Below are 27,379 nucleotides of genomic sequence, written 5' to 3'. Positions count from 1 at the left end.
AGTTGAAGTTGGGTACGCACTGGATCTGTAAAAGTAAAGTGGGTGGAAGGGGGATATGGGAAGGGAAATCAAGGGAAATATAAAACAAGGATCAGAACAGGTGCTGGAGAATGGTTAAAAAGAATGTGTTTTCTTATGTGCATGTATTGTTATGCTGAGACCCAATAAAAACTAAACTTAAAAAATAATACCTAGTTCCTTATTAAAGGGTCAAACCCCTGATACAAGGTAGGTATGCTGAAAGAGCTTCTTACTTTCATTGTAAGGCACATGCTCTAGAACCTCCTTAATAAGGTTCTTTTCATTGAGCCGGAATGCCATGACGATGGCAGCTGTGAACTTCTTTTGCCACAGCACTTTTCGTACACTGCTGGGAGTGATGTCCAGATCCAGTTCAAAGGGATCAAAGATTACTGTAGAGTCCAGAGAATATATGAGGAGACCCTCAGTGGTGGTTGCAGCCCAGCTACGGCCTGGGAAGAAGAAGGAACACAAACACAATATATTATTTTACATTCTGGGAACTTTCATTAGATCCATAAATACATTCCAAGCTGAAAACATAAAACGATGAGGAGGACCTGAGAGGCTGTAAACATCCTACATATCTCACCTCTCCTACACCTGTAACCACAAATATATACTTTCAAGGTCATCAACTCCCTCTCACTGAACCCACCAAAACAAGCCAGGAGTATTTTATGACAGTTTGGGGACAATTTTCATAATGCTTCCCATAACTGGATTTCAAACCTACTCAGAATTGCAGGTGTAGCTCTGGCCACCTTGTTGGACAGATTGGATTAACTGTGCAGTTGTTTATCTGCCAGCACCTATTATGTAAACTGCCAAGTAGACTACACCACTTTCCAAAGTACAAGTGTATTTGAAAACTGCCTAAAAAAAATACTTGCAGACAATCGCAGCCCCTTTTCCCCAAATATTTGTACATTTGAAAATATCCCACCCTTCAGAACACTTCTGCTCAATGTGAATAAAAGCATGACTACTGTGGAGCTACAGTACGTGTGAACCTATTCCAAGCTTGATAACTAGCATTTCCCCAGTGGCGTACCAAGGGGTCCGTCCCGGGTGCATGCCGCTGGGGGGTGCCGCGCGCCGGTCAGCTTCGTTCGTTTCCATGCTCCCTCTGCCCCAGAACAGGAAGTAACCTGTTCCGGGGCAGAGGGAGCATGGAAACGAACGAAGCTGACCGGTGCGGCACCCCCCCCCCCCAGCGGCGTGCACCTTGGGGGGGGTGTCCTTTTGCCGGGGGGTGGTCGCATCGGCGATCCGCCCCGGGTGTCAGCCCCCCTAGGAACGCCACTGCATTTCCCACAAGTCATCATTGCAAAGCACAATTCATAGGGGGGGGGGGGGGGTCAATATTCAAAGGGGTTTAAACCAGGCAGGAGAGGCTCCTACCCGTATAAACTGTGCTGCGCTGGCTAGCTGCCAATATTCAGCGGCACTTTACTAGACAGTACCATCAAATATCAGCTTTAACCAGCCATTTCTTAACTAGCTGGGTTAGGGATGTCCATGGGCAGAATTTGGGCAGAGTCACTACTTAGCTGGTTGGGGATGATATTCAGTCGGCTAACTGGCTAAGTACATGGATAAAGTTAGGACAACAAAAAGATTACCCTAACTTTATCCATCAAATTAACAGGACATTGGTCTGAATATTGCTGTACTAATGGTGGAAGCCAAATATGCCCCAACATTGAATATCCAGTGTTAATTCACTGTGACTGAGTGGCTTACAAGCCATTTACTATTGTGAGCTGAATATCAGGCCCATACAATATGGACAATTCTCAAAGATACTATTTCCATGGGTAAGACTGTTTTACCTGTGAAAATGCTTTTGAATATTGCTCTCTTTGGACTAGATTTTATATATGGTGCCAAAAAAATCGATGTGGGGAAAAAACTACACATAGCGCTATTCTATAAACTGCACCTAACATTAAGTGTGGTTTATGGAACACGCGTGGAATACGCGTAGTGCCCGGACCCACAACTAAATTTAGGAGCGACCATTTATGCCAACTAAAACCTGGTGCAAATGACCACACCTAATTTAGGCAAGAACTGGGCATGTTCTATAACAGTGCTCCTAATTTCTAGACATGCCCACGACCCTGCCCATGCCCCTTTCTGAGATCCACACATTAGTGCACCACGTTACAGAATATGCTTAAAATGTTTGGTGTGTAAACTCTCATTAGTGCCGATCATTGCTTATTGGCCAATTATCAGCACAGGTTGGCTTGTTAAACAATTAAGCTGCACATGTAATTCGGAAGCACTGTCAAATTTACGCACACAACTTTAGTTGCTATATATAGAATCTGGGGGTTTGTGTGCTAAAGTTACTAAGGAGACCAAGCACAAAAAAACAGCTTCTTCTGAGGGAACGCCTTCTTCTCGCTTCTTCTGGGAGTGTGGGAGCTGAAGCTGAGTTGTTGTGTTCTTAGTTTTCTCCTCGTTAGTAGCTGGGAGGGATAAGTGGACAGAGCTGGTGGCTGCTGATCTGGGAATATATCACACAGAATTTTGGAAAGCATCAGCCTTTTGAAATTGGTCTATTGAATCCTCCTTTGTCATTGGTGTGACCCCTGACGCAAATGCGGTGGCACCGACACACGGCCCGTGTCGAGTCTTTCTTCAATCAAAATTCACTATTAAAGGATTTTTTAAATGAAAAAATTGTGTTCCCTTTCGTTTTTAAAGGCCCTTTGTGCTGTTTTTTTGTGCTTGGTTCCCTCTCTTTGTTACATTAAAGTTACTAAGGATGTCATAACAGCTTAAAAAAGAGCTCCATTTATGTTACCTGTGGGAGAGAAGCGAAGGCAGGTGACTCTGATCTCTGGTTTAAAGGACCGGGAACTCATATCACCTGCAAACAAATGCACTGCAAATCAGCTAAGGTTTTGCTTGGTATTCCAAAAACTAAATATACCGCCTTGAGTGAATTCCTTCAAAAAAGGCAGTAAATAAATCTTAATCAATCAATCAATAAATAAATGTAGACCTAAATTCAGGGATGAAGAAACAATATTTACTGATTTAGTTATATTTAAAGTTGCACAACACGGAGAGGGTTCAAAGTAAAGAACAAAGTCCAAGCATCACAAGAAAGCATCAAGAGCCTTCAAATAAGGAACACAAGTTTCTTTAATCACACAGCGTAGACAACAATCTTCAAAAAAAGATTTTTGAAGATTGTTGTCCAAGCTGTGTGACTGAAAGAAATTTTGTCCCGTATTTGAAGGCTCTTGGTGCTTTCTTTGATAATTATATTTAAAGATACATTAAAGCTAAAAAGAGCTCCTAGCTCTCAGAGAACGTGTCCGTTCTCTTGAGGCTAGAGTAGCAGACTTGGTGGAGCTGAGGGAGACAGAGAGGTACATTCAGGAGATGTTGTAGAGAAGTCCCACCTCCAGTCTGGTAGCCCCTGTGCTACCTTGGAGGAGGGAGGTCTCCTAGAAGGAAAGCATCACCCTGGTGAAGTAGGAAGTACTCTTGTAACCAGGACCTGCCCACCAGGGGATGTACTATCCTTTCGCACCAAGGACATGTTTCCAAGTGCTGCCCGGGAGGGAAAGGTTAGGACAGATGTTGTAGTTGACGATTCGATTATTAGGCATATAGATAGCTGGGTGGCTGGTGGGCGTGAGGATCGCCTGGTGACTTGCATGCCTGGTGCAAAGGTGGCGGATCTCACACGTCACCTAGATAGGATATTAGATAGTGCTGGGGAGGAGCTGGCTAACTTGGTACATGTGGGTACCAATGACATAGGAAAATGTGGGAGAGAGGTTCTGGAAGTCAAATTTAGGTTCTTAGGTAGAAAGCTCAAATCCAGATCATCTAGGGTAGAATTTTCTGAAATGCTACCCGTTCCACGCACAGGGCCCAAGAGATAGGCAGAGCTCCGGAGTCTCAATGTGTGGATGAGATGAAAGTGCAGGGAGAAGGGTTTTAGATTTCTTAGGAACTGGGCAACATTCTGGGGAAGGGGGAACCTATTCCGAAAGGATGGGCTCCGCCTTAACCAGAGTGGGACCAGGCTGCTGGCATCGGCATTTAAAAAGGAGACAGAGCAGCTTTTAAACTCGAACCTGGGGGAAGGCCGACAGTCACTCAAAAGCGCATGGTTCGAGATAAGGTATCTTTCAAAGACATCACCAAAACATGGAAGATAGGGTATCCTGATAGTCAGGTTGCAAAAGAGACCATAGTAGATCAGGTGTCCTTAAATAAAAATCAGACAAAAGATTGCAAATTAATACTGTCAAGTACTAAGCATGATGTAAATAGGAACAACAAACATAGTTTGAAATGTCTATATGAGAATGCCAGGAGCCTAAGAAATAAGCTGGGAGAGTTGGAATATATTGCACTAAATGAAAAATTAGATATAATAGGCATCTCTGACACCTGGTGGAAGGAGGATAAACAGTGGGACACTGTCATACCAGGGTATAAATTATATCGTAGTGATAGGGTGGATCGAATTGGTGGAGGGGTAGCATTCTATATTAACGAGAGCCTTGAACCAAGGGAGTGGAGGAGTGGCCTAGTGGTTAGAGTACCAATCCAGAGGTGGCTGATTCAAATCCCACTGCTGCTCCTTAAGTCACTTAACCCTCAATTGCCTCAGGTACAAGCTTAGATTGGATATTTCTCTGTCCCAGGAGGGCTCACAGAGTACCTGAATGTAACTCACATTGAGCTACTACTGAAAAAGGTGTGAGCAAAATATAAATAAATAAATAAATAAATAGATTGAATGCAGGAAACCAAACACTTCTTGGAATTACTGTGGATTGAAATTCCATGTGTAAAGAGGAAAAGAATACTGATAGGAGTGTACTACCGTCCACCTGGCCAGGATGAACAGACGGATGCAGAAATGTTAAAGGAAATTAGGGACGCAAAGAAACTGGGCAACACAATAATAATGGGTGATTTCAATTACCCCAATATTGACAGGGTAAATTTAACATAGGGGCACGCTAGCGAATTAAAATTCCTTGATGAAATCAAGGACAGCTTTATGGAGCAGCTGGTACAGGAGCTGATGAGAAAAGGAAAATTTCTAGACCTAGTCCTTAGTGGAGCGCATGATCTGGTGCGGGAGGTAATGGTGCTGGGGCCACTTGATAACAGTGATCATAATATGATCGGATTTGATATTAGCCTGTGAAGTAAGTATACATAGGAAATCAAATACGTTAGTGTTAAAAAAGGAGACTATGATAAAATGAGAAGAATGGTGAGAAAAAAAAAAACTTAGAGGAGCGGCTGCAAAGGTCAAAAATTTACATCAGGCGTGGATGCTGTTCAAAAACACCATCCTGGAAGCCCAGGCCAAATATATTCTGCGTATTAAAAAAGGAGGATGGAAGACCAAACGACAGCCGGCATGGTTAAAAAATTGAGGTGAAGAAAGCTATTAGGGCTAAAAGAAAACCCTTCAGAAAATGGAACCGACTGTAAATAATAAGAAACAGCATAAGGAATGTCAAGTCAAATGCAAAGCGCTGATAAGGCAGGCTAAGAGGGACTTCGAAAAAAAGATTGCGCTGGAGGCAAAAACACATAGTAAAAATGTTTTTAGGTATATTAAATGCAGGAAGCTGGCAAAAGAATCGGTTGGACCGCTAGATGACCGAGGAGTAAAAGAGGTGATCAAGGAAGACAAAGCCGTAACGGAGATATTAAATTAATTCTTTGCTTCAGTCTTCACCGAGGAAGATTTGGGTGGGATACCGGTGCCAGAAATGGTATTCGAAGATGACGAGTTGGAGAAACTTAATGAATTCTCTTTAAACCTGGAGGATGTAATGGGGCAGTTCTACCAACTGAAGAGTAGCAAACCTACTGAACCGGATAGTATTCATCCCAGAGTACTGATAGAACTGAAAAATGAGCTTGCAAAGCTATTGTTAGTAATATGTAATTTATCCTTAAAATCGAGCGTGGTACCGGAAGATTGGAGGTTGGCCAATGTAACGCCGATTTTTAAAAAAGGTTCCAGAGAAGATCCAGGAAATTATAGACCGGCGAGTCTGATGTCGGTGCCGGGCAAAATGGTAGAGACTATTATAAAGTACAAAATTACAGAGCATATTCAAAAGCATGGATTAATGAGACTAGCAGGGGCATTTTCGAAAGAGAAGGGTGCCCATCTTCCGACACAAATCGGGAGATGGGTGTCCTTGTCTCAGGGTCGCCCAAATCGGCACAATCGAAAGCCGATTTTGGGCGTCCTCAACTGCTTCCCGTCGCGGAGACGACCAAAGTTCACGGGGGCGTGTTGGCACCATAGCGAAGGCGGGACTGGGGTGTGATTAAGAGATGGGCGTCCTCGGCCGATAATGGAAAAAAGAAGGGCTTCCCTGACGAGCATTTGGTCGACTTTACCTGGTCCATTTTTTTTCACGACCAAGCCTCAAAAAGCTGCCCAAACTGACCAGATGACCACTACTACTACGTCACATTTCTATAGCGCTGCCACGGTTACGCAGCGCTGTACAAGTTTAGACAAGTGGAAGGACAGTCCCTGCTCAAGAGAGCTTACAATCTAAAGGTAATAAGCTATGTAGTCAGTGTATGTATCTGGAATGGGGAAGGTGGTTAGGCGCCAAAAGCAAGGGAGAAGAGATGGGCCTTGAGTAAGGACTTGAAAATGGGCAGGGAGGGCGCACGGCGTATGGGCTCGGGAAGTCTGTTCCAGGCATAAGGTGAGGCGAGGCAGAAGGGGCGGAGTCTGGAGTTAGCGGTGGTGGAGAAGGGTACAGATAGGAGTGATTTGTCCTGAGAGCGGAGGTTACAGGTGGGAACATACGGGGAGAGGAGGGTAGAGAGGTAATGGGGGGCTGCAGATTGAGTGCACTTGAAGGTCAATAGGAGAAGCTTGAAATGTATACGGTAGTGGATCGGGAGCCAGTGAAGTGACTTGAGGAGAGGGGTGATATGAGAGTATCGGTTCACGCGGTAGATAAGACGTGCGGCGGAGTTTTGGACAGATTGAAGGGGGGATAGGTGGCTAAGCTGGAGGCCAGCGAGGAGAAGGTTGCAATAGTCAAGACGAGAGGTAACGAGTGAGTGGACGAGAGTTCGGGTGGTCTGTTCAGAAAGCAATGGGCGAATTTTGCTAATATTACAGAGGAAGAAGCGACAGGCAGGGCCGGTCTTAGCAAGTGCGGGGCCCTATGCAGACCAATTTGACAGGGCCCCACCCTAGCCCTGCCCCACCCTAACTCCGCCCCACCCTAGCTCCACCCCCACCCTAGCTCCAGAGCCGGCCACCCCTCTCTCCGAGCTCCAAGGCCCCCAGCTCCAGGGCTTGTCGATCCTACACAGTCAATGCCAACTGAAAACCATGTCTTTTTCACAAACACAGATACACCCTAATCCACTATAGAATAAGTAGTAATATTTAAACTTTCTATTTAGACAAAAATTAAACTGAACCCCCAAGATGCCAGACTCTGCATACAATACAACACCACAGAAACAGAAAATGTGCCCTAGTACTGTGCAAAATATAAAGACAACAGATGTAAATTTGAAAAAAAACCTAACAAATACCAATCACCACTTTACAAATTAACAAATAGAAATAAAACAAATATAGAAAATAAAATAATAGCATTTTATTGGACTAATACATTTAGCTTTCAGAGGCCAAAACCTCCGTCCTCAGGTCGATACAGTATAGAGCTGTTAAAGTATCCTATCCTGACCTGAGGAAGGGGGCTTTGTTCTCTGAAAGTTTGTCAAAATGTATTAAAATTAGTCCAATAAAAAGATTACCTTATTTACATGTTCTATTATAAACATTTATTAGCACAGCTACAATACTATATCCTAAAGCAAAAAAATAAAAATATATATTTTATTTACAGTTTGTCGTCTCTGGTTTCTGCTTTCCTCATCTTCTTTTCACTGTCTTCCTTCCATCCAGCATCTGTCTTCACTCTCTCTCTGCCATCCAGTGTCTGCCCTCTCTGCTGTCCCCTTCATCCAATGTCTGCCCTCTCTCCCTGCCCCTTCCGTGCACGTCTATCTCTGCCCCTTCCATTCACTGTCTGCCCTTTCTATCCCTTCCATCCACTGTCTGCCCTTTCTCTCTGCCCCTTCAATCCACCATTTACCCTCCCTTTCCCATCCATCCGGGTCTGCCCTCCCTCTCGTTCCCCCTTCCATCCAGGATCTGCCCCTCTCTCTGCCCCTTTTTTTCAGCCCCCAGTTCCAGCCCCACTATCCCACCAGTCCCCCGTTTCAGCCCCAGCCCTTTTCTCCCACCAGTCCCGAGCTTCAGCCCCAGCCACTTCTCCCTATCTCCTTTTCAGCCCCCAGTAACCACAGTTTCAGCCCCTGCCCCTTTTCAGCATCCAGTCCCAGTACTAGACCCCTTATCCCACCTACCCTCCTTTTCAGCCCCCAGTTCCAGCCCCCTTCATCCACATGTCTTGTATTAGAGCCCCCCCCCTTTTCAGCCCCAGAACCATTCTCCCACCTGACCCACGCGTGCCCCATTTTCCCACCAGCCTCATGCATGGCCCCCATTTCCCATATGGCCCCTTCTCAAACCCCAGTTCCAGCCCCCTTCTCCCATCTGAGAACCCCCATCCCACACCCTTCTCCCACCTGAGTCCCCCTTACCCCCTCCCCCCAAATGAGAACCCCCATCCCACACCCTTCTCCCATCTGAGTCCCCCTTACCCCCTTCCCCCAACTGAGAACCCCCATCCCACACCCTTCTCACATCTGAGTCCCCCTTACCCCCTCCCCCCAACTGAGTACCCCCATCCCACACCCTTCTGACATCTGAGTCCCCCCCGACCCGACCCACCTACCAACTCTTTTCACCTGCTGCACCCACTAACTTAAAAAAAAAAACTTGAGAAGCGCCAAGTAGCAGGCAGAGCCTCGCGTCTGCCCTGCTAGTAAAAATCTCCTGCACGTCGTCGGGCCGGCCTTCCTGCATTAAGTCCCGCCCTCCTCTGAGGTAATAGGCTCTTCCCGCATTAAGTCCCGCCCTCCTCTGAGGTAATAGGGCGGGACTTAATGCGGGAAGAGCCTATTACCTCAAAGGAGGGCGGGACTTAATGCAGGAAGGCCGGCCCGACGACGTGCAGGAGATTTTTAGCAGGGCAGACGCGAGGCTCTGCCTGCTACTCGGCGCTTCTCAACTTTATTACATTACAGCGATCGATCGTCGGGGGTGGGAGCAGCAGGCGGGGCGACCCCAGGTGTGCCGCGCGGGGCCCCCTTGAGCGCGGGGCCCTATGCGGCCGCCTCGGTCGCCTCGCCCTAAGACCGGCCCTGGCGACAGGTCTTAGCTGTCTGCTGGATATGGGCAGAGAAGGAGAGGGAGGAGTCGAAAATGACTCCGAGATTGCGGGCTGAAGAGACAGGGAGGATGAGCGCATTGTCAACAGAGACGGAGAGTGGGGGAAGAGGAGAAGAGGGTTTGGGTGGGAAGACAAGGAGCTCAGTCTTAGCCATGTTCAGTTTCAGATGCCGGTTGGACATCCAGGCAGCGATGTCGGAGAGGCAGGCCGAAACTTTGGCCTGGGTTTCGACTGTGATGTCGGGAGTGGAGAGGTAAAGCTGGGTGTCATCAGCATAGAGATGGTACTGGAATCCATGTGATGAGATCAAGGAGCCTAGAGAAGAGGTGTATATCGAGAAAAGAAGCGGTCCAAGGACAGATCCTTGAGGGACCCCCAACAGAGAGCGGGACGGGGGTGGAAGAAGAGCCATTAGAAAATACTCTGAAGGTGCGATGGGAAAGATACGAGGAGAACCAGGAAAGGACGGAGCCCTGGAATCCAAATGAGGACAGTGTGTAAGAAGTAACATGATTGACGGTGTCAAAGGCGGCAGATAGGTCGAGGAGGATGAGTATGGAATAGTGACCTTTGGATTTGGCAAGGAACAGGTCATTGCAGACTTTAGAGAGTGCTGTTTCTGTTGAGTGTAGTGGGCGAAAGCCGGATTGAAGCGGGTCGAGGACGGCCTGAGAGGAGAAGAATTCAAGGCAGCGGCTGTGGACAGCACGTTCAAGTAATTTGGAGAGGAAGGGTAGAAGAGAGATGGGGCGGTAGTTGGAGGGACAGGTGGGGTCAAGTGATGCTTTTTTGAGAAGTGGTGTGATTACAGCGTGCTTGAAGGTGTCAGGGAACGTAGCAGTGGAGAGAGAGAGGTTGAGGATGTGACAGATTGAGGGGTTAACTGTAGGAGAGATGTTGGTAAGCAGGTTGGTGGGAATGGGATCAGAGGAACAGGTGGTGCACTTAGAGGAAGAAAGAAGGCGAGCAGTTTCCTCTTCGGTGATCTGAGGGAAGGAGGAGAAGGAGGCCAGGTTAGGTTGGTTGAGGGAGTGGGTTAAGAAGCCACAGGGAGGAGAAGGCTTGGAAGTGAATTCAAGGTTTATCTTCTGTACTTTATCGCGGAAGTAGTCAGGGGAATTGGGGATGACCTCCCCTTACTCCCTTCAGTGGTCACCAACCCCCTCCCACCCTAAAAAAAAAACAAACAAACATTTTTTTTGCCAGACTGTATGCCAGCCTCAAATGTCATATCCAGCTCCATGACAGCAGTATGCAGATCCCTGGAGCAGTTTTAGTGGGTGCAGTGCACTTTAGGCAGGCGGATCCAGGACCATCCCCCCCCTACCTGTTACACTTGTGCTGGTAAATGTGAGCCCTTCAAAACCCACCCGAAACCCATTGTACCCACATGTAGGTGCCCCCCTTTACCCCTTAGGGCTATGGTAGTGGTGTACAGTTGTGGGGAGTGGGTTTTTTGGGGGGTGGGTTTGGGGGGCTCAGCACCAAAAGGTAAGGGAGCTATGGACCTGGGAGCAATTTGTGATGTCCACTGCTGTGCCCCCTAGGGTGCCCGGTTGGTGTCCTGGCATGTGTGGGGGACCAGTGCACTATGAATGCTGGCTCCTCCCATGACCAAATGCCTTGGATTTGGTCATTTTTGAGATGGGCGTTCTCGGTTTCCATTATCACCGAAAACCGGGGACAACCATCTCAACGTTTAGGTCGACCATCTCTAAGGTTGACCTAAATGTTGAGATTTGGGCGTCTCCGACCGTATTATCAAAATGAAAGATGGACGATAATACGGGTTTCCCTGCCCTTCGCCGGGACGTCCTTAGAAATGGGCGCCCTTAGAGATGGTCGTCCCCGTTCGATTATGCCCCTCAAAGTCAACATGGATTTAGTGAAGGGAAATCTTGCCTCATCAATCTACTACATTTCTTTGAAGGGGTGAATGAACATGTGGATAAAGGTGAGCCAGTTGATATTGTGTATCTGGATTTTCTGAAGGCGTTTGACAAAATACCTCATGAAAGACTCCAGAGGAAATTGGAGAGTCATGGGATAGGAGATAGTGTTCTATTGTGGATTAAAAACTGGTTAAAAGATAGAAAACAGAGAGTAGGGTTAAATGATCAGTATTCTCAATGGAGAAGGGTAGTTAGTGGGGTTCCCCAGGGGTCTGTGTTGGGACCGCTGCTTTTTAACATATTTAGATTGTAAGCTCGAGATCACGTGATGTGCTTTAGAGAGCGGAGGTGGAATAGCTCTCCTCTTCGGACGAACCCCTCCCGCCGACATACCCAACTAAAAACCCGCTCCAAAAAAGTATTAGAAGAGAGGTAATCGAGATTGTATGGACAACTTTGTTACGCGTCCTGAAACGAAGATGCCGCCAAAAAGCGCCAAAAAAGAAGCGGACAGGCCCCGCATCGCCGAAACCAAAATGGCTGCGAATCCGCCATCAGAACCGCCGAAGCAGAGGTTTACCGCCTCGCAATTGCAACAACTGACAGAAGCGGTGAAATTAGCCCTGGAACCTCAGTTGCAGCAGCTAGCAGGCAAATTGACCGCAGTGGACAATCGACTTGCAGACACAATAAGGCGCACTGGTGAAGTAGAGCAGCGAGTATCCACTATGGAAGACAAAGGGGCCGGAACAACGACGCAGCTCAAAGACCTGAGGAGCCTGGTACATAAACAAGCGCAGCAAATAGACGAACTTGAAAATAGATCGCGAAGAGACAATTTGAGAATAATAGGCATACCAGAGAGAGTATCAGAATGTGTATTACCCTCAGTACTGGAAAAGTGGCTGCAGACGGAGTTTGCATTGTCGGATAGTAGAGGCCCCATCTGCCTAGAACACGCACACCGCGTGGGGAGAAAAACAGACAACAATCAGAAGCCCAGAATGGTGCTGCTTAAAGTACACAATTTTGTGCACAAGGTGGAAATTCTAAGGGGCGCATGCCTGAAGCGAGAAACTTTGTCATATGAAGGCTAGCCAGTCAGAATTTACCAGGATTACTCATCATCATTACAAGAAAGGAGACGAGCCTATGGCCCAATCTGCACAGCGCTGGTGGAGGCAGGAAAGAGATTTATGGTAGCATACCCAGCCACGCTGCGAGTCCACCATCAGGGCAAGTGGAATGTATTCCAGCCCCCTCCGGAAGCGCAAGAATGGATGGCAGCAACACTTTGTATAAATCAGAGCAAGGGCAACCAGCAGCGAACCACAGAAACTTGAGGCCTGCAGTAACCAACAGAAATAACAACTGAGGCCTGCAGCAGTTATTTGGAGATACAGGGTAAGAAGTCATGAACACCGCAATGATTGGGGGGGGGGGGGGGGGGGGGGGGAGTCCCGCATCATTGATCACTCTAGGTTTTTACTGTTTGGGTGGGTAGAATAGTTTGAGCACAAGGGATGGGTAAAGGGGTAGAGGAGGGAAGGGAGGTACAAGGGGGGCAGGGATTGAAACAGGGGGGAACCAAGGTGAACAAGGAACAAGCAAAGACCATCTCACATGACCCATTTAGGGAGTCCACGAGAAAGAGTAGGGAGAATCGGGAAAGAAAATCATCAAATAGAACCTTGGGTGAGGCTGGGCACCTGAGGCAGATACACCAGCGTAAGTCGCAATGTAGTGGTATACAGATTAAAACACATTAAAACTATCCGATTTGCCTCCTGGAACGTGGGGGGCATAGCGACTCCGATAAAGAGGGCAAAAATTCTATCAAGCCTCAAGAGACATAAAGCAGACATAGGTTGTCTCCAGGAGACAAAACTTACAGAGGAAGAACATAAGTTGAGGAGACAATGGGTGGGGGAGGTATATGCGGCCTCCTCAGGAGATCGCAGAGGAGGGGTGGCGGTGCTGATAAGGAAAGGGATAAGTACAAAATCAGAACTAGTGCGTGCAGATCCAAAAGGACGATATGTCCTAGTAAGGCTATGGATTCAACAAAAAATTTTTTTTTACTACTGGGAGTGTATGGGCCCAATATATATGACCCAAAATTCCTTCCAAGTCTTACTCAGCTTTGCCTCCCCTATAAATCTGAGCAGCTCTTAGTATTGGGAGATTTCAACCTAGTGGTGGACCCTAGCACTGATTGTTCGAACCCGAGAGTCGCCTCAAGGGGAGGTCCCTGGGCGCACACGCTCTCCTCCTTCCAGCGCTCCCTCAATTTGATAGATACATGGCGCAGTTTACACCCTGGAGAGCGCGATTTTACCCACATCTAGAGGGCACATGGAACGCTTTCCAGAATAGATTATATATTAATAGCACAGTCTGCATTCCCTTGGGTGCTCTCCTCAGAGATAGGCCCGGAGGAGATATCAGACCATTCGATGATCTGGATAGATGTGGAGGTGCCACAATTTTATCAACAGGGTGGAAGATGGAGGTTCCCTAGCTATCTTTATAGAAACAGAGAACTGCAGGAATTCATTAGCCAGAAATGGGAAGATTATATTCATAATAATAGGGAGCATATAGAACGACCAACCTTGTTCTGGAGTGCTGCCAAGGCAGTCCTCAGAGGTGAGCTTATTGCCTTCGTTCATGCCAAAAATAAAAAGCAATCTATAGCAATAGTGAGACTGGAACAAAACCTAAGGAAAGCAAAGGCCCGATATATTAGCCAACCAACACAAGGGAACAGGGAACAACTCCGAGCACTGCAAGTGACACTTAATGCATTACTACATGAACGGGAAAAGAGATTTTTAGCATACCAGCGCTTTAAGTTTCATAGGTTTGGAAACAAGCCCGGAGCGATGCTAGCAAATTTAGTCTCTGTATGGGGACCACGTAAACCAATAGTGACTCTCCGAGATGAAGCTGGGAATATTCACAATAAGAGCGAGGAGATAGCAGAAATTCTGACAAATTTCTTCTCTAGGCTATATAGTTCCTCAGAAGATCCTGAGGAGGTAGAGATACACAACCTATTAGAAAAGGCAGGGCTCCCAAGATTAACAGACAAGGAGCGGCCGGATTTAGAATTTCCTTTAGAGGCAAAAGAGATTCAAGAAATTATAAAGACCCTACCACTCGGATCTGCACCAGGACCGGACGGGTACTCCGGGGAATTTTATAAGATAATACCTCATTCCTTCTATCCGGTGATATGCGATTTTTACGAACAAGTGGTGAGAGAAGGGAAATTTCCAGCACATGCAAACTCAGCCTTGATCTCCCTGATTTTGAAGCCGGGGCGACCAGAACATGAGGCACATTCCTATAGGCCCATATCTTTAATAAATGTGGACCTCAAAATTCTGGCTAAGCTGCTCGCTAACCGTCTAGCAAAAATATTACCTAGAATAGTAGAAGAAGAGCAAGCGGGATTTGTCAAGACTCGACAAGCAGCCAAAAATGTCTGCAGATTACTCTTAGCTATGGCAACCGGGCAGTTAATGGAAACCCCAACATCTCTGTACTCACTTGATGCGGAGAAAGCTTTCGACAAAGTGGGATGGACTTATTTGTTTAAAGTACTACGATACATGGGATTTGGGGGCTGGTACTACAAAGCCATACAAGCCTTGTATGCAGGCCCGACAGCATCAGTGATAGTCAACGGGGTCAGAGCGCAGCCATTTGGGATTTTCAGAGGCACAAGGCAGGGTTGTCCCCTCTCTCCGGCGCTGTTTATCCTGTCCTTAGAACCATTCTTGAGACTCATTGAACAAGATGAAGGGATCCCAGGAGTGAAGGTTGGAGGAGCCATTGTCAAAGCCCTAGCCTTTGCAGATGATCTGTTGATAATTTCCGGCCAGCCGCTGGACTCCCTAGATCAGATACTAAGGCTGGCTAGGGAATTTGGGCAGGTATCGGGCTTCACTATAAATAAATAAAAAAATCTCAAGTGATGGATATATACAAAAATGGAGCCCACAAAGACAGAAGCGGATGCCCTATAACTACAGTAGAAGGGAAAATTAAATATCTGGGAACCCAAATACCACAGGATCTGACAAGGCTCTACAAAGAAAATGTTGAACCTCAGCTTGAAACAACTTGCACAAAGCTTAGACTATGGGAGAACTACCCGCTGTCCCTCATGGGGCGAATTGCCTTGTACAACATGATGATAGCACCAAAGTGGATTTACAAATTTCAGACTCTGCCTCTCTTCCTTAAAAGAGAAGACGAAAATCGTTTAAACCGACAGATACAAAGATTTTTGTGGAAAGGGCGGAGAGCGCGGCTCTCGATACAAACCTTGCACATACCACGGGAATTTGGAGGTATGGGACTGCTCAGTATAAGATATCTCACAATAGCAAGTGGAATGCGACACATCTCAGATTGGTTTAGACCCACCTTCGAATTTTCGGAGACTAAACTAGAAACAAACCTAACTCAAGGAGTACATTTCAGCTGCCTATTGCACGTGGGAGGAGGACAAATACCGCCAGTTCTACAAAAATCAAATATACTTCCCACGGCAAGGGCGGTCTGGAGGTGGGTTTGCCGACATCATCACTTCTCTGGAAGAGTTACTCCATTTCAAGCTATTTGTGACAATCTGAAATTTCCGCCCGGAACCCTGCATAGTGGATTTAGACGGTGGCAACAGAACGGAGTAGTGTACATACATCAAGTCTTGACGGTAGAGGGGCGGATTAGACCATTTGATGAGCTTCAAGCCCAATTTTCACTTAAGCAGGGAGACTGGTTCCATTACTGGCAATTAAAGCATTTCATAAACAGCTTACCTTGGGAATGTCTCACTGAGGATGTGCAGGAAGATATCTCCTCAGCCTATTCGCTGCAATCACAAGGCAGAGTGTCGCTGACAATGCACCATAGGCATTTAAGGGACATGACAGAAGAACCGGACTATTCAGAACTGACCAAGTCATGGAATAAGGAACTGTTAACGAACATAAGACCACAGATACTACGGGAATATATCTACTCAATACACAAATTGTCGAAGATGGCCCAGTATAGTGAAATGGAATACAAATTTGCACTTAGAACTTACATACCACCGAGGAGGGCCTTCCATATGGGAGTCTCCCCGGATGGTGCGTGCCCCAAGTGTGGAGCCCAGGGAGCAACATTGGGGCACATGTTCTGGACATGCTCAAGAGTTCAACAATTTTGGAACAAAGTTATTAAAGCAACTTCAACAATGTGGGGCACCACCTGGAAGAAAGGACCGCTGCTGTTTGGCCGGCCAGCAATAGTCCGGCCGACCGTGGCAGGTTTTCAAGGATTCACAATTCGAGCTATAATGACAGCGAAAAAAACTTATCCTCACAGAGTGGATTACAAATAAAGTGCCCACATTACAGCAGTGGCGTGGTTTACTCATGGATTATATGAGGTTTTAAAAGAAGCTGGCAGACTATAAAGAAGATAGAAGATTTATGGATAGAGATTTCTTTCGAATATGGACCCCATTTTGGCAGACAATACCTTCAGGGGGTAGAGGACGCATCTTAAATATGTGACAAATGGACACCTGGTTATCTGAAATAGTGGAGATCATTTTGGGGGGGGGGGGGAGGGGAGGGAGGGGGAAAAGAATTTACAGTGAATGTAGATGGTTAAATGTGTTAGTAGAGTTTGATACTTGTTAAGCAGGGAGATAGTGATATAGGACATTCAAGCAATCATAATGTTATAGGTCTCCCGGTAGAGTTAGACCTATATTCTAATGTATATGTTAGAGAAGATATCAAACTGGGATAATGTATTTGATATGTTTAATGCTACTACAATTTGGAAACTTAATAAACAAATTTGAAAATAGATTGTAAGCTCTTTGAGCAGGGACTGTCTTTCTTCTATATTTGTGCAGCGCTGCGTACGCCTTGTAGCGCTATAGAAATGCTAAATAGTAGTAGTAGTAGTATAAATGACCGAGAGATGGGAGTAACTAGTGAGGTAATTAATTTTGCTGAAGACACAAAGTTATTCAAAGTCGTTAAATCGCGACAGGATTGTCAAAAATTACAAGAGGACCTTACGAGACTGGGTGTCTAAATGGCAGATGACGTTTAATATGAGCAAGTGCAAAGTGATGCATGTGGGAAAGAGAAACCTGAATTATTGCTACGTCATGCAAGGTTCCACATTAGGAGTCACAGACCAAGAAAGGGATCTAGGTGTCGTCATTGATGATACGTTGAAAGTGTGTTGAGGCGACTATGAAAGCAAATAGAATGTTAAGTTTTATTAGGAAAGGAATGGAAAACAAAAATGAGGATGTTACAATGCCTTTGTATTCCACCATAGTGCGACCGCACCTTGAATATTGTGTTCAATTCTGGTCGCTGTATCACAAAAAAGATATAGTGGAATTAGAAAAATGCAGAGAAGGGCGACGAAAATGATAAAGGGGATGGGACGACTTCCCTATGAGGAAAGGCTAAAGCGACTACGGCTCTTCAGCTTGGAGAAAAGGCAGCTGAGGTGAGATATGATAGAGGTCTATAAAATAATGAGTGGAGTTGAATGGGTAGATGTGAAGCGTCTGTTTACGCTTTCTAAAAATACTAGGACTAGGGGGCATGCGATGAAGCTATAATGTAGTAAATTTAAAACGAATTGGAGAAAATTTTTCTTCACTCAACGTAAAATTAAAACTCTGGAATTCGTTGCCAGAGAATGTGGTAAAGGTGGTTAGTTTAGCAGAGTTTAAAAAATGTTTGGACAGCTTCCTAAAGGAAAAGTCCATAGATCGTTATTAAATGGACTTGGGGAAAATCCACTATTTCTGGGATAAGCAGTATAAAATGTTTTGTACTTTTTTGGGATATTGCCAGGTATCTGGCGGTGGCTGTATCTAGAAGGTTGTTGGGCTGTATAGAGAGGTGTGACCAGCAGAAGAAAGGGAGTGTTGAGGCCCCATCTGGAGTATTGTGTTCAGTTTTGGAGGCCGTATCTTGCTAAGGATGTAAAAAGAATCAAAGCGGTGCAAAGAAAAGCTGCGAGAATGGTATGGGATTTGCGTTACAAGACGTATGAGGAGAGACTTGCTGACCTGAACATGTATACCCTGGAGGAAAGGAGAAACAGGGGTGATATGATACAGACGTTCAAATATTTGAAAGGTATTAATCCGCAAACGAACCTTTTCCGGAGATACGAAGGCGGTAGAACGAGAGGACATGAAATGAGATTGAAGGGGGCCAGACTCAAGAAAAATGTCAGGAAGTATTTCTTCACGGAGTGGTGGATGCTTGGAATGCCCTCCCGCGGGAGGTGGTGGAGATAAAAACGGTAACGGAATTCAAACATACGTGGGATAAACATAAAGGAATCCTGGTCAGAAGGAATGGATCCTCAGAGCTTAACCGAGATTGGATAGCAGAGCCGGTAATGGGAGGCGGGGCTGGAGGTTGGAGGCGGGGAGAGTGCTGGGCAGACTTATACGGTCTGTGCCAGAGCCGGTGGTGGAAGGCAGGGATAGTGCTGGGCAGACTTATACGGTCTGTGCCAGAGCCAGTGGTGGGAGGCGGGGCTGGTGGTTGGGAGGCAGGGCTGGTGCTGGGCAGACTTATACGGTCTGTGCCAGAGCCGGTGGTGGGAGGCAGGGACAGTGCTGGGCAGACTTATATGGTCTGTGCCAGAGCCGGTGGTGGGAGGCGGGGATAGTGCTGGGCAGACTTATATGGTCTGTGCCCTGAAGAGCACAGGTACAAATCAAAGTAGGGTATACACAAAAAGTAGCACACATGAGTTGTCTTGTTGGGCAGACTGGATGGACCGTGCAGGTCTTTTTTCTGCAGTCATCTACTATGTTACTATGTATGTGACCTGGATTGGCCACTGTTGGAAACTGGATGCTGGGCTTGATGGACCTTTGGTCTTTCCCAGTATGGCAATACTCATGTACTTTACTTATATAAAATTGAACATTCTTCAAGAACAATTTTTAAGCTGAATTAGGTGCTGAGGAATTAGTTTATTTAAAAACTTGATTAACTGTCTTTTGATTAATACACCAAAATGGTATGTAATCATATTGTACAGCAGTAGAAGTATTCAAAACTGAAAGAAAAAAAAATAGAGGGGAGAGGAAGGAAAGCAAGGATGGGATCCTTTACCCCTGGTAAGCCTTTTCCTCAGCTGAGAGGTGCCCAGCTCTACCACCGGCTGCCTTTCAGGTGCTGTAGAGGACTTGCAGGTCATCTGCATATCCTTTCAGCCTTCTCCGGGGTGACTCCCAGGTCCGCTCCGATCCACTCAGGGCCTCCGCTCTAGGGGCCTAACGGCGCGCGGGGCATTTTTCTCTTTACATCTACTTTTCTCCCAGTTACTCTATTTGTTGCTTAACCCCTCAGTCACTACTCATGGCCCCTATACACATTTTTTTCCTTGCCCTGTCCCTTCCTAATCTTTTCCCCCTCCCCCTACTGCTGTCTACCGCAGGAACTCACTGCCCATCCATGTCCTCTCACTACTATAATACCCTACCCACCCCCGTCACTCACCATCTCTCCTATCCCCATCCTCCTTCCTAGCTCTCAACCTTCATCACTTCCTTCCTGCCATTAACCCATCCCCATTCCTCCTAAGTGCATCCCATCTTCGTCGCCTTTGTTGCCCTACCTCCCCCACCCTCCTCCGCACTCTCTTGCTCCTTCTCCTGCTATCCGCGGGAGACATCAATCCCAATCCAGGTCCCCCACACCTGTCCTCGTCCTATCCATGCAAACGATTCCGGGATGTCTCCAATCTCGTCTCTATTCCCTTCCTCCCCCCCTCTTCCCTCCCCTTCTCGTGTGCCCTGTGGAATGCCCGCTCAGTCTGCAACAAACGTTTCTTCACCCACGATCTCTTCATCTCCCGTTCCCTCCAACTGCTCACCCTAACTGAAACCTGGCTCACCCCCGACGACTCTGCCTCAGTCGCGGCCCTGTGCCATGGAGGTTATCTTTTCTCCCACATTACCCGCCCAGTTGGCCGCGGAGAAGGAGTCGGGTTTCTACTTTCGCCCTCCTGTAGTTTTCAACCCCTCCTCCTACCGCAGTCTCACTGCTTCTCATCCTGTGAAGTTCACTCCATCCGTCTATTCTACCCGCTGCCACTCAGAGTTGCAGTCACTTACCGCCCCCCCCCCCCCCGATAAGTCCCTCCCTTCCCGACTTCGATGCCTGGCTCTCTGTTTTTCTTGAACCCTCATCTCTGTCCCTCATTCTTGGAGACTTTAACATACATGCTGATGACCCATCCAACTCCTACGCTTCTCAGTTCCTCACTCTGACATCCTCCTTCAACCTCCAGCTGAGCTCCACCACCCCTACTCACCAAACTGGCCATTGTCTTGACCTCGTCCTCTCCTCTACTTGCTCACCCTCCAATTTCTGCGCCTCTGCTCTTCCTCTCTCAGATCATCACCTGATCACCTTCACACTTCATCACCCTCCCCCTCAGTCCCGCACAACACTAACAACTACTTTCAGGAATCTCCAGGCTGTCGACCCTCCCACCTTATCCTCTTGTATCTCTAATCTCCTCCCTTCCATCATGTCCTCCGAGTCTGTCGACAAGGCTGTCTCTGCTTACAATGCCACTCTCTCCACTGCTCTGGACACACTTGCACCATCCATCTCCCGTCCCACAAGGCGTACTAATCCCCAGCCCTGGCTGACCCCTTGCATCTGATACCTTCACTCCTGCGCCCGATCTGCCGAATGCCATTGGAGGAAATCTTGCACCCATACCGACTTCATTCATTACAAATTTATGCTATCCTCCTTCCAGTCCTCCCTATTCCTTGCCAAACAGGACTATTACACCCAATTGTCTAATTCTCTCGGCTCCAACCCTCGTCGTCTCTTCGCCACCCTTAACTCTCTCCTCAAAGTGCCCCTCTGCTCCCACCCCAGCTCACTCTCTCCTCAATCACTAGCTGACTACTTCCGTGACAAGGTGCAGAAGATCAACCTCGAATTCACTACCAAGCCACCTCCTCCTCTTCACCCTTTAACCCACTCCCTCAACCAACCAACCAACCCAGGCCTCCTTCTCCTCTTTTCCTGATATCACCGAGGAGGAAACCGCCCACCTTCTTTCCTCCTCGAAATGCACCACCTGTTTCTCTGATCCCATCCCCACCAATTTACTAAACACCATCTCTCCTACTGTCACCCCCCCCCCCCATCTGTCATATCCTCAACCTCTCTCTCTCCACTGCAACTGTCCCTGACACCTTCAAGCATGCTGTAGTCACACCACTTCTCAAAAAACCATCACTAGACCCTACCTGTCCGTCCAACTACCGCCCCATCTCCCTCCTACCCTTCCTCTCCAAGATACTTGAAAGGCGCCGTTCACAGCCGCTGCCTTGATTTTCTCTCCTCTCATGCCATCCTCGATCCGCTTCAATCCGGTTTTCGCCCTCAACACTCGACAAACCGCACTCACTAAAGTCTGTAATGACCTGTTCCTTGCCAAATCCAAAGGTCACTACTCCTTCCTCATCCTCCTCGACCTATCCGCTGCTTTTGACACTGTCAATCATAATTTACTTTTTGCTGCACTATCCTCATTTGGGTTCCAGGGCTCTGTCCTCTCCTGGTTCTCCAATTATCTCTCCCACCGTACCTTCAGAGTACATTCTCATGGATCTTCCTCCACCCCCATCCCGCTCTCTGTTGGAGTTCCTCTGGGATATGTCCTTGGACCCCTTCTTTTTTCAATCTACACCTCTTTCCCTGGGCTCGCTGATCTCATCTCATGATTTCCAATACCATCTTTATGCTGACGACACCCAGCTTTACCTCTCCACACCAGACATCACTGCGGAAACCCAGGCCAAAGTATCAGCCTGCTTATCCGACATTGCTGCCTGGATGTCCAACCGCCACCTGAAACAGAACATGGCCAAGACCGAGCTCATTGTCTTTCCACCCAAACCCACTTCTCCTCTCCCTCCACTCTCTATTTCAGTCGACAACACCCTCATCCTCCCCGTCTCATCTGCCCGCAACCTCGGAGTCAACTTCGACTCCTCCCTCTCCTTCTCTGCCCATATCCAGCAGACAGCCAAGACCTGTCGCTTCTTTCTCTATAACATCAGCAAAATTTGCCCCTTCCTCTCCGAGCACACCACCTAAACTCTCATCCACTCTCTCATCACCTCTTGCCTTGACTACTGCAACCTACTCCTCACTGGCTTCCCACTTAACCATCTATCCCCCCTTCAATCTGTTCAGAACTCTGCTGCCCATCTTATCTTCCACCTGGACCGATATGCTCATATCACCCCTCTCCTCAGGTCACTTCACTGGCTTCCGATCAGGTACCGCATACAGTTCAAGCTTCTCCTACTAACCTACAAATCCACTCAATCTGCAGCCCCTCATTACCTCTCTACCCTCATCTCCCCTTACGCTCCTACCTGTAACCTCTGCTCACAGGACAAATCCCTCCTCTCAGTACCCTTTCTTCACCACCGCCAACTCCAGGCTCCGCCCTTTCTGCCTCACCTCACCCTATGCTTGGAATAAACTCCCTGAGCCCATATGCCAAGCCCCCTCCCTGCCCATCTTCAAATCCTTGCTCAAAGCCCACCTCTTCAATGTCGCCTTCGGAACCTAACCATTGTACCTCTATCCAGGAAATCTAGACTGCCCCCAATTTGACTGCACTTTTTTGTCCTTTAGATTGTAAGGTCCTTGAGCAGGGACTGTCCTTCTTTGTTAGATTGTACAGCGCTGCGTAACCCTGGTAGCGCTTTAGAAATGTTAAATAGTAGTAGTAGTACCAGCCTCTATGACAGCTTCAGAAGTTATGGCCAGTCCTGAGCAGCAAGAGGTCCCTGGAGTAGCCTAGTGGTCGGTGCAGTGCAGTGGAGAATGGCACCTAGGCCCATAATCCACTCTAAGTGTCAGCCTCCCAAAACCTACTGCACCCACATATAGGTGACGCCTGCAGACATGAGGGTTACTGTAGTGGTGTATAGTTGGTTTTTGATGGAGGGCTCCTCATATACTATAAGGAGGTAACAGTGAGGTGTACCTGGGAGCTTTTATGTGAATTCCACTACAGTGCCCCTAGGGTGCCCCACTGCTCTGCTGGAATGTCTGTGTGACCAGTCTATTAAGAATGCTGGCTCCTCCTACATCCAAGTGGCTTGACTTTATGTGTTTTTCATTTGGACGTTTCTTTTTTCAAAAATGGTCCAAAAAGTTAAAATGTACAGAGCACAAAAACAGCTAGGAAGTGGCCATTTCAAGAAAAAAAAAGAAAAATAAAAAAGATAGATTTTCTGAGTGTTTCAAAAAGATAGATTTGTCTGAGTGTTTCAAAATCGCTAGATTCCTCACTTGGAATCTGGAAGTTTTGAGCAAAACTTTCAAAGTCAGACTTAAACATATATTGAAAATGCCCCTCTATGTGTGTTTAGCCTTTTTGATGTCTTTTTATCAGATGTATATGCTCTGTAATCATCAAACACAGCATAGTCTTTTACAAGACTAAATACTGGTGCCACACATTACGTATGTGTAACTTCAAGTCTTATATACTTATATGCTTTATGATTGATTTTTTATTTTAGTTATTGTGATTTATTTTAAGCATTACGTTTTTTAATTACTTATATGTTGAAATATGTGTTTTTATGCTCTAGTTAACCCCTGATGCAGCCCAGTAGTTGGGCAAAATGTGGCCACGTTGGGTCTTTTATATGAAATCTCCTTTTAACAAAAACACACATTCTTATCTACTTCTGGTGAGCTGCTGTTCCTTCTGTTCCATATTTGCCACAAACCCCTCCCACTCACACAACTCCCTACTCATTTAAAAACACATCTTGTTCACCTCCATCACCCTCCAAATAAATATCCCACCAGTACATATTTCCCGTATACACATTTGTTACCTACAAACAGCCACACACCCTCAAACACACACTTCCACCTACCCCATTCCCCCCAAACACAATCCCATCACAAACCCCCAAACTTGCAAACATTATGTTGGAAAGCATTCCCAAAGTCATGCCTCTGAATGCTTTCCTAGCTTGTTTAGTGGATAATCCATATTCAAAGGGATGGAGTTGGCCCAAAGGACAGTTATAAGACTTAAACATATAAACAGGTAAAGACATTTATGTTTCAAAACATTTTTATTAAAGGATCAGCACCGAAGTCTTACATATACATAACTGAAGTTAACATTGAGAATAACACATCACCTGTATTAGCAAGTACTACTTATTACCGCCTTCAAATTTTTCTTTTTCGCCCACAACCCTCCCAACCTATCCCCTCATCCAACACTAATCCAACACATAACCAAACAACTATAACCCCAACCCCTCTAGGCCCCCTCCCCGGCCCCATTCCCACAGATCCCACTGTCACAAGTTCAGGATTTGACTTCTAGTTTGGGGTGTGAGTGTGTCCCAGAATGGGCCCCATCTGTCCTGCAGATGTTGTAGCTCTATCATCGGGCGATTGCTTATGGCTATACGCTCCATGCGCAGCAGCCAAATCATCTGGGTTCGCCATTTCTTCGCCATTACAGAACATTGGACAAAATGCTTGAACCCTTTCGGGATTGGATAACTCACACTTGGTTTACCAAACAGTAACAACGAATCATATTTCCATCATGTAGACCATGCTGCTGATACCTGTTGAAGTAGCAGTTTCCAAAAGTTCGATACTACTGGGCACTGCCAGAACATATGAGCCAGAGTGGCCCCTTCGCTTTTGCACTTCATACAAGCTCCATTAGGAGATGCCCCCATATGAAACGCTCTTCTTGGGGGAATATGGAGTCGTAAGGCGAACCGATACTGAAGTTCCCACAAATCCGCCACTTTGGTTGACTTGGGGAGCGCGAGTACATGTTCTTTAAACAATTCCACCTGCACTGCTGCCTGCAATTCTTGGCTCCACTTACGCGCATATGTAGTAAAATCTGGTTCAGGCATTACATCCCGAATTTCTCGGTGGTGGTATGCCAGGGGGACCCTTTGTTGTGCTCCCAGTGACAGCGCTGAGGCCAGTTCCTCCCTCACATCCTCAGTTAAGTCAACCCAAGTCAAACTAGTTATGCAATGCCTTAACTAACTGTCTTTGTCCTCCAGCCGGTATTCCTCCAGCCGGTATTGCTCCTGTAGCTCCAAAAAACTCTGCGGGCGCCCCTCCTCTGTTATCACATGACTGAGGTACTCTAGTCCCTTCTTTTTCCATCTGTTGAACACCACATACAGAGTTCCTGGTTCAAACTTCGGGTTCCCACAGATTAATAGATATGGAGTTACCTTAGAGGAAAAGTGCCGGATCCTGCATGACCATTTCCAGGCTGCCACCGCCGAGCCCTAAAATTGATGTTATTTGCAGTACCTCCGGAATGTTAACTTTTGAACCATGTAAGTAACTGCTGAAACTCCAGCACCCAAACAGCTTTAATTCCATTTGAGTGGCAGAAAAGTCTGATGGTTGCCGAAACCAGTCATTCACGTGTCTGAGACCACTTGCCACTGTTAGTTGTCGTATGCTCAACAGTCCCAGCCTTCCGTATTCTTTCGGGATCTGTAAACTGGTTATTGACAATCTCGTTTTTTTCTGTTTCCATAGAAATTTTTGCAGCATTCTGTTAAATTTGCACTCATTGCGGGGTGCTAAGTACAATGATAGAGTCTGGAAAACATACAACCACCTCGGGATAATCAGCATATTGTATAATGCTATTCTCCCCATTAGCGACAGCGGAAATGCCTGCCAAGCCTTTCTGCGGTGTCCCTTAACAGATTGGTCACATTCGTCTCATACAACTGAGACAAATCTTGTGGAATCTGTACTCCCAAATACTTGATTTTCCCTCCCACCTGCTCCAAACCTCTACCCCAGCTTCCCTGTTCCTCTGGTTGGATTGACATTATCTGCGACTTGTGTTTATTCACTTGAAAGCTGGACAGTCTGCTGTATTGCTCCACCTGTTCAAATAGGGCTGCCATAGAGTCTTGCGGGTTGGTTGTTATCACTAACACATCGCCGCAAAGGCAAGGATCTTAACCGTTTCCCCTCCCACGGTCACCCCTTCCACTCTATGGTCCTTCCTCAATATACTTAGGAGCGGTTCTATTGATAGCAAAAATAGTAAAGGGGAAAGTGGACACTCCTGCCTCGTCCCCTTTTGAATGTTTATGTCCCCCACTTTTTTACCATTGACCAAGAGGGACGCCTTGGGGCCAGAGTAAAGCGCTTGAATTGCTTCCAAATACCACCCTCGGAGACCCATATACCTCAATACTCCAAACAGAAATTCCCACCCGACCTTACGCGCCTTCTCGGCGTCTAAACTTATAACTATCGCCGAGCTTTTATCTAATTGGCTCTGGGCCATTGCCATTAAAAGTTTACACACGTTAACTCCAGATTGTCTACCTTTGACAAATCCTACTTGTTCCTGCCCTATAACTTGGGGCAGCCACTTTGCTATACGATTTGCCAAAAGCTTTGCCAGAATCTTTATATCCAAGTTTAATAAAGAAATTGGGCGGTAAGAGTCTGCTCTATCGTCTGGGTGCCCCGGCTTTAATAGGGTAATGAGTGTGCTATTGCTTTGGGAGGGAAAGGCTCCTTTTTCCACCACCTCTTCCAAATACGCATGACAAGCTCCCACGGCCGCCATGGGCATGAGTTTGTAGAACTCGCCCGAGTACCCATCAGGGCCCGGAGCCGAGTGTCTTGGCAGATCTTTAATTATTTCCTGCAGTGCCTTCCCCGTTATGGGTTCATTCAATGCCTGCACTGCTTGCAAGTGGAACTGTGCTATTCCAGCATTTCTTAAATATTCTTCTACAGGTAAATCCTTAGGCATTACATGTGGCTTGTATAATTGGCTAAAGTGATCTTGTAAAATCTGAGCTATCTGCTCCGTGGAGTTGTGAATTGCCCCTTTATGATCCTTCAATGCTGATATCACCCTACTGCCCCCCCCCCCCATCTTTTTACTATCCTAGCGAGCATTGCTCCTGTCCTGTTTTCCAAATCGCTGAAGCCTGTATTTCTGAAT

At 46.7% G+C, this 27,379-nt stretch overlaps 1 protein-coding gene across 1 annotated transcript in view; it reads right to left on the bottom strand.

The window, feature by feature from the left end:
- PWP2 (PWP2 small subunit processome component) overlaps nt 1–27,379 on the bottom strand; it is a 308,991-nt gene that overhangs the window by 48,281 nt on the left and 233,331 nt on the right. The window contains exons 17-18 of the mRNA XM_030203767.1: nt 2,840–2,905; nt 255–473 (exon numbers count right to left, since the gene is read on the bottom strand). Coding sequence (XP_030059627.1) covers nt 255–473; nt 2,840–2,905 — 285 coding nt within the window. The remainder of the gene's footprint in view (nt 1–254; nt 474–2,839; nt 2,906–27,379) is intronic.

This window comes from Microcaecilia unicolor, chromosome 5 (genome assembly GCF_901765095.1).
Source record: "Microcaecilia unicolor chromosome 5, aMicUni1.1, whole genome shotgun sequence".
Lineage (NCBI taxonomy): Eukaryota > Metazoa > Chordata > Amphibia > Gymnophiona > Siphonopidae > Microcaecilia > Microcaecilia unicolor.
Note: the sequence above shows the minus strand (reverse complement) of the source record. Positions and strands in the feature narration are given on the sequence as shown.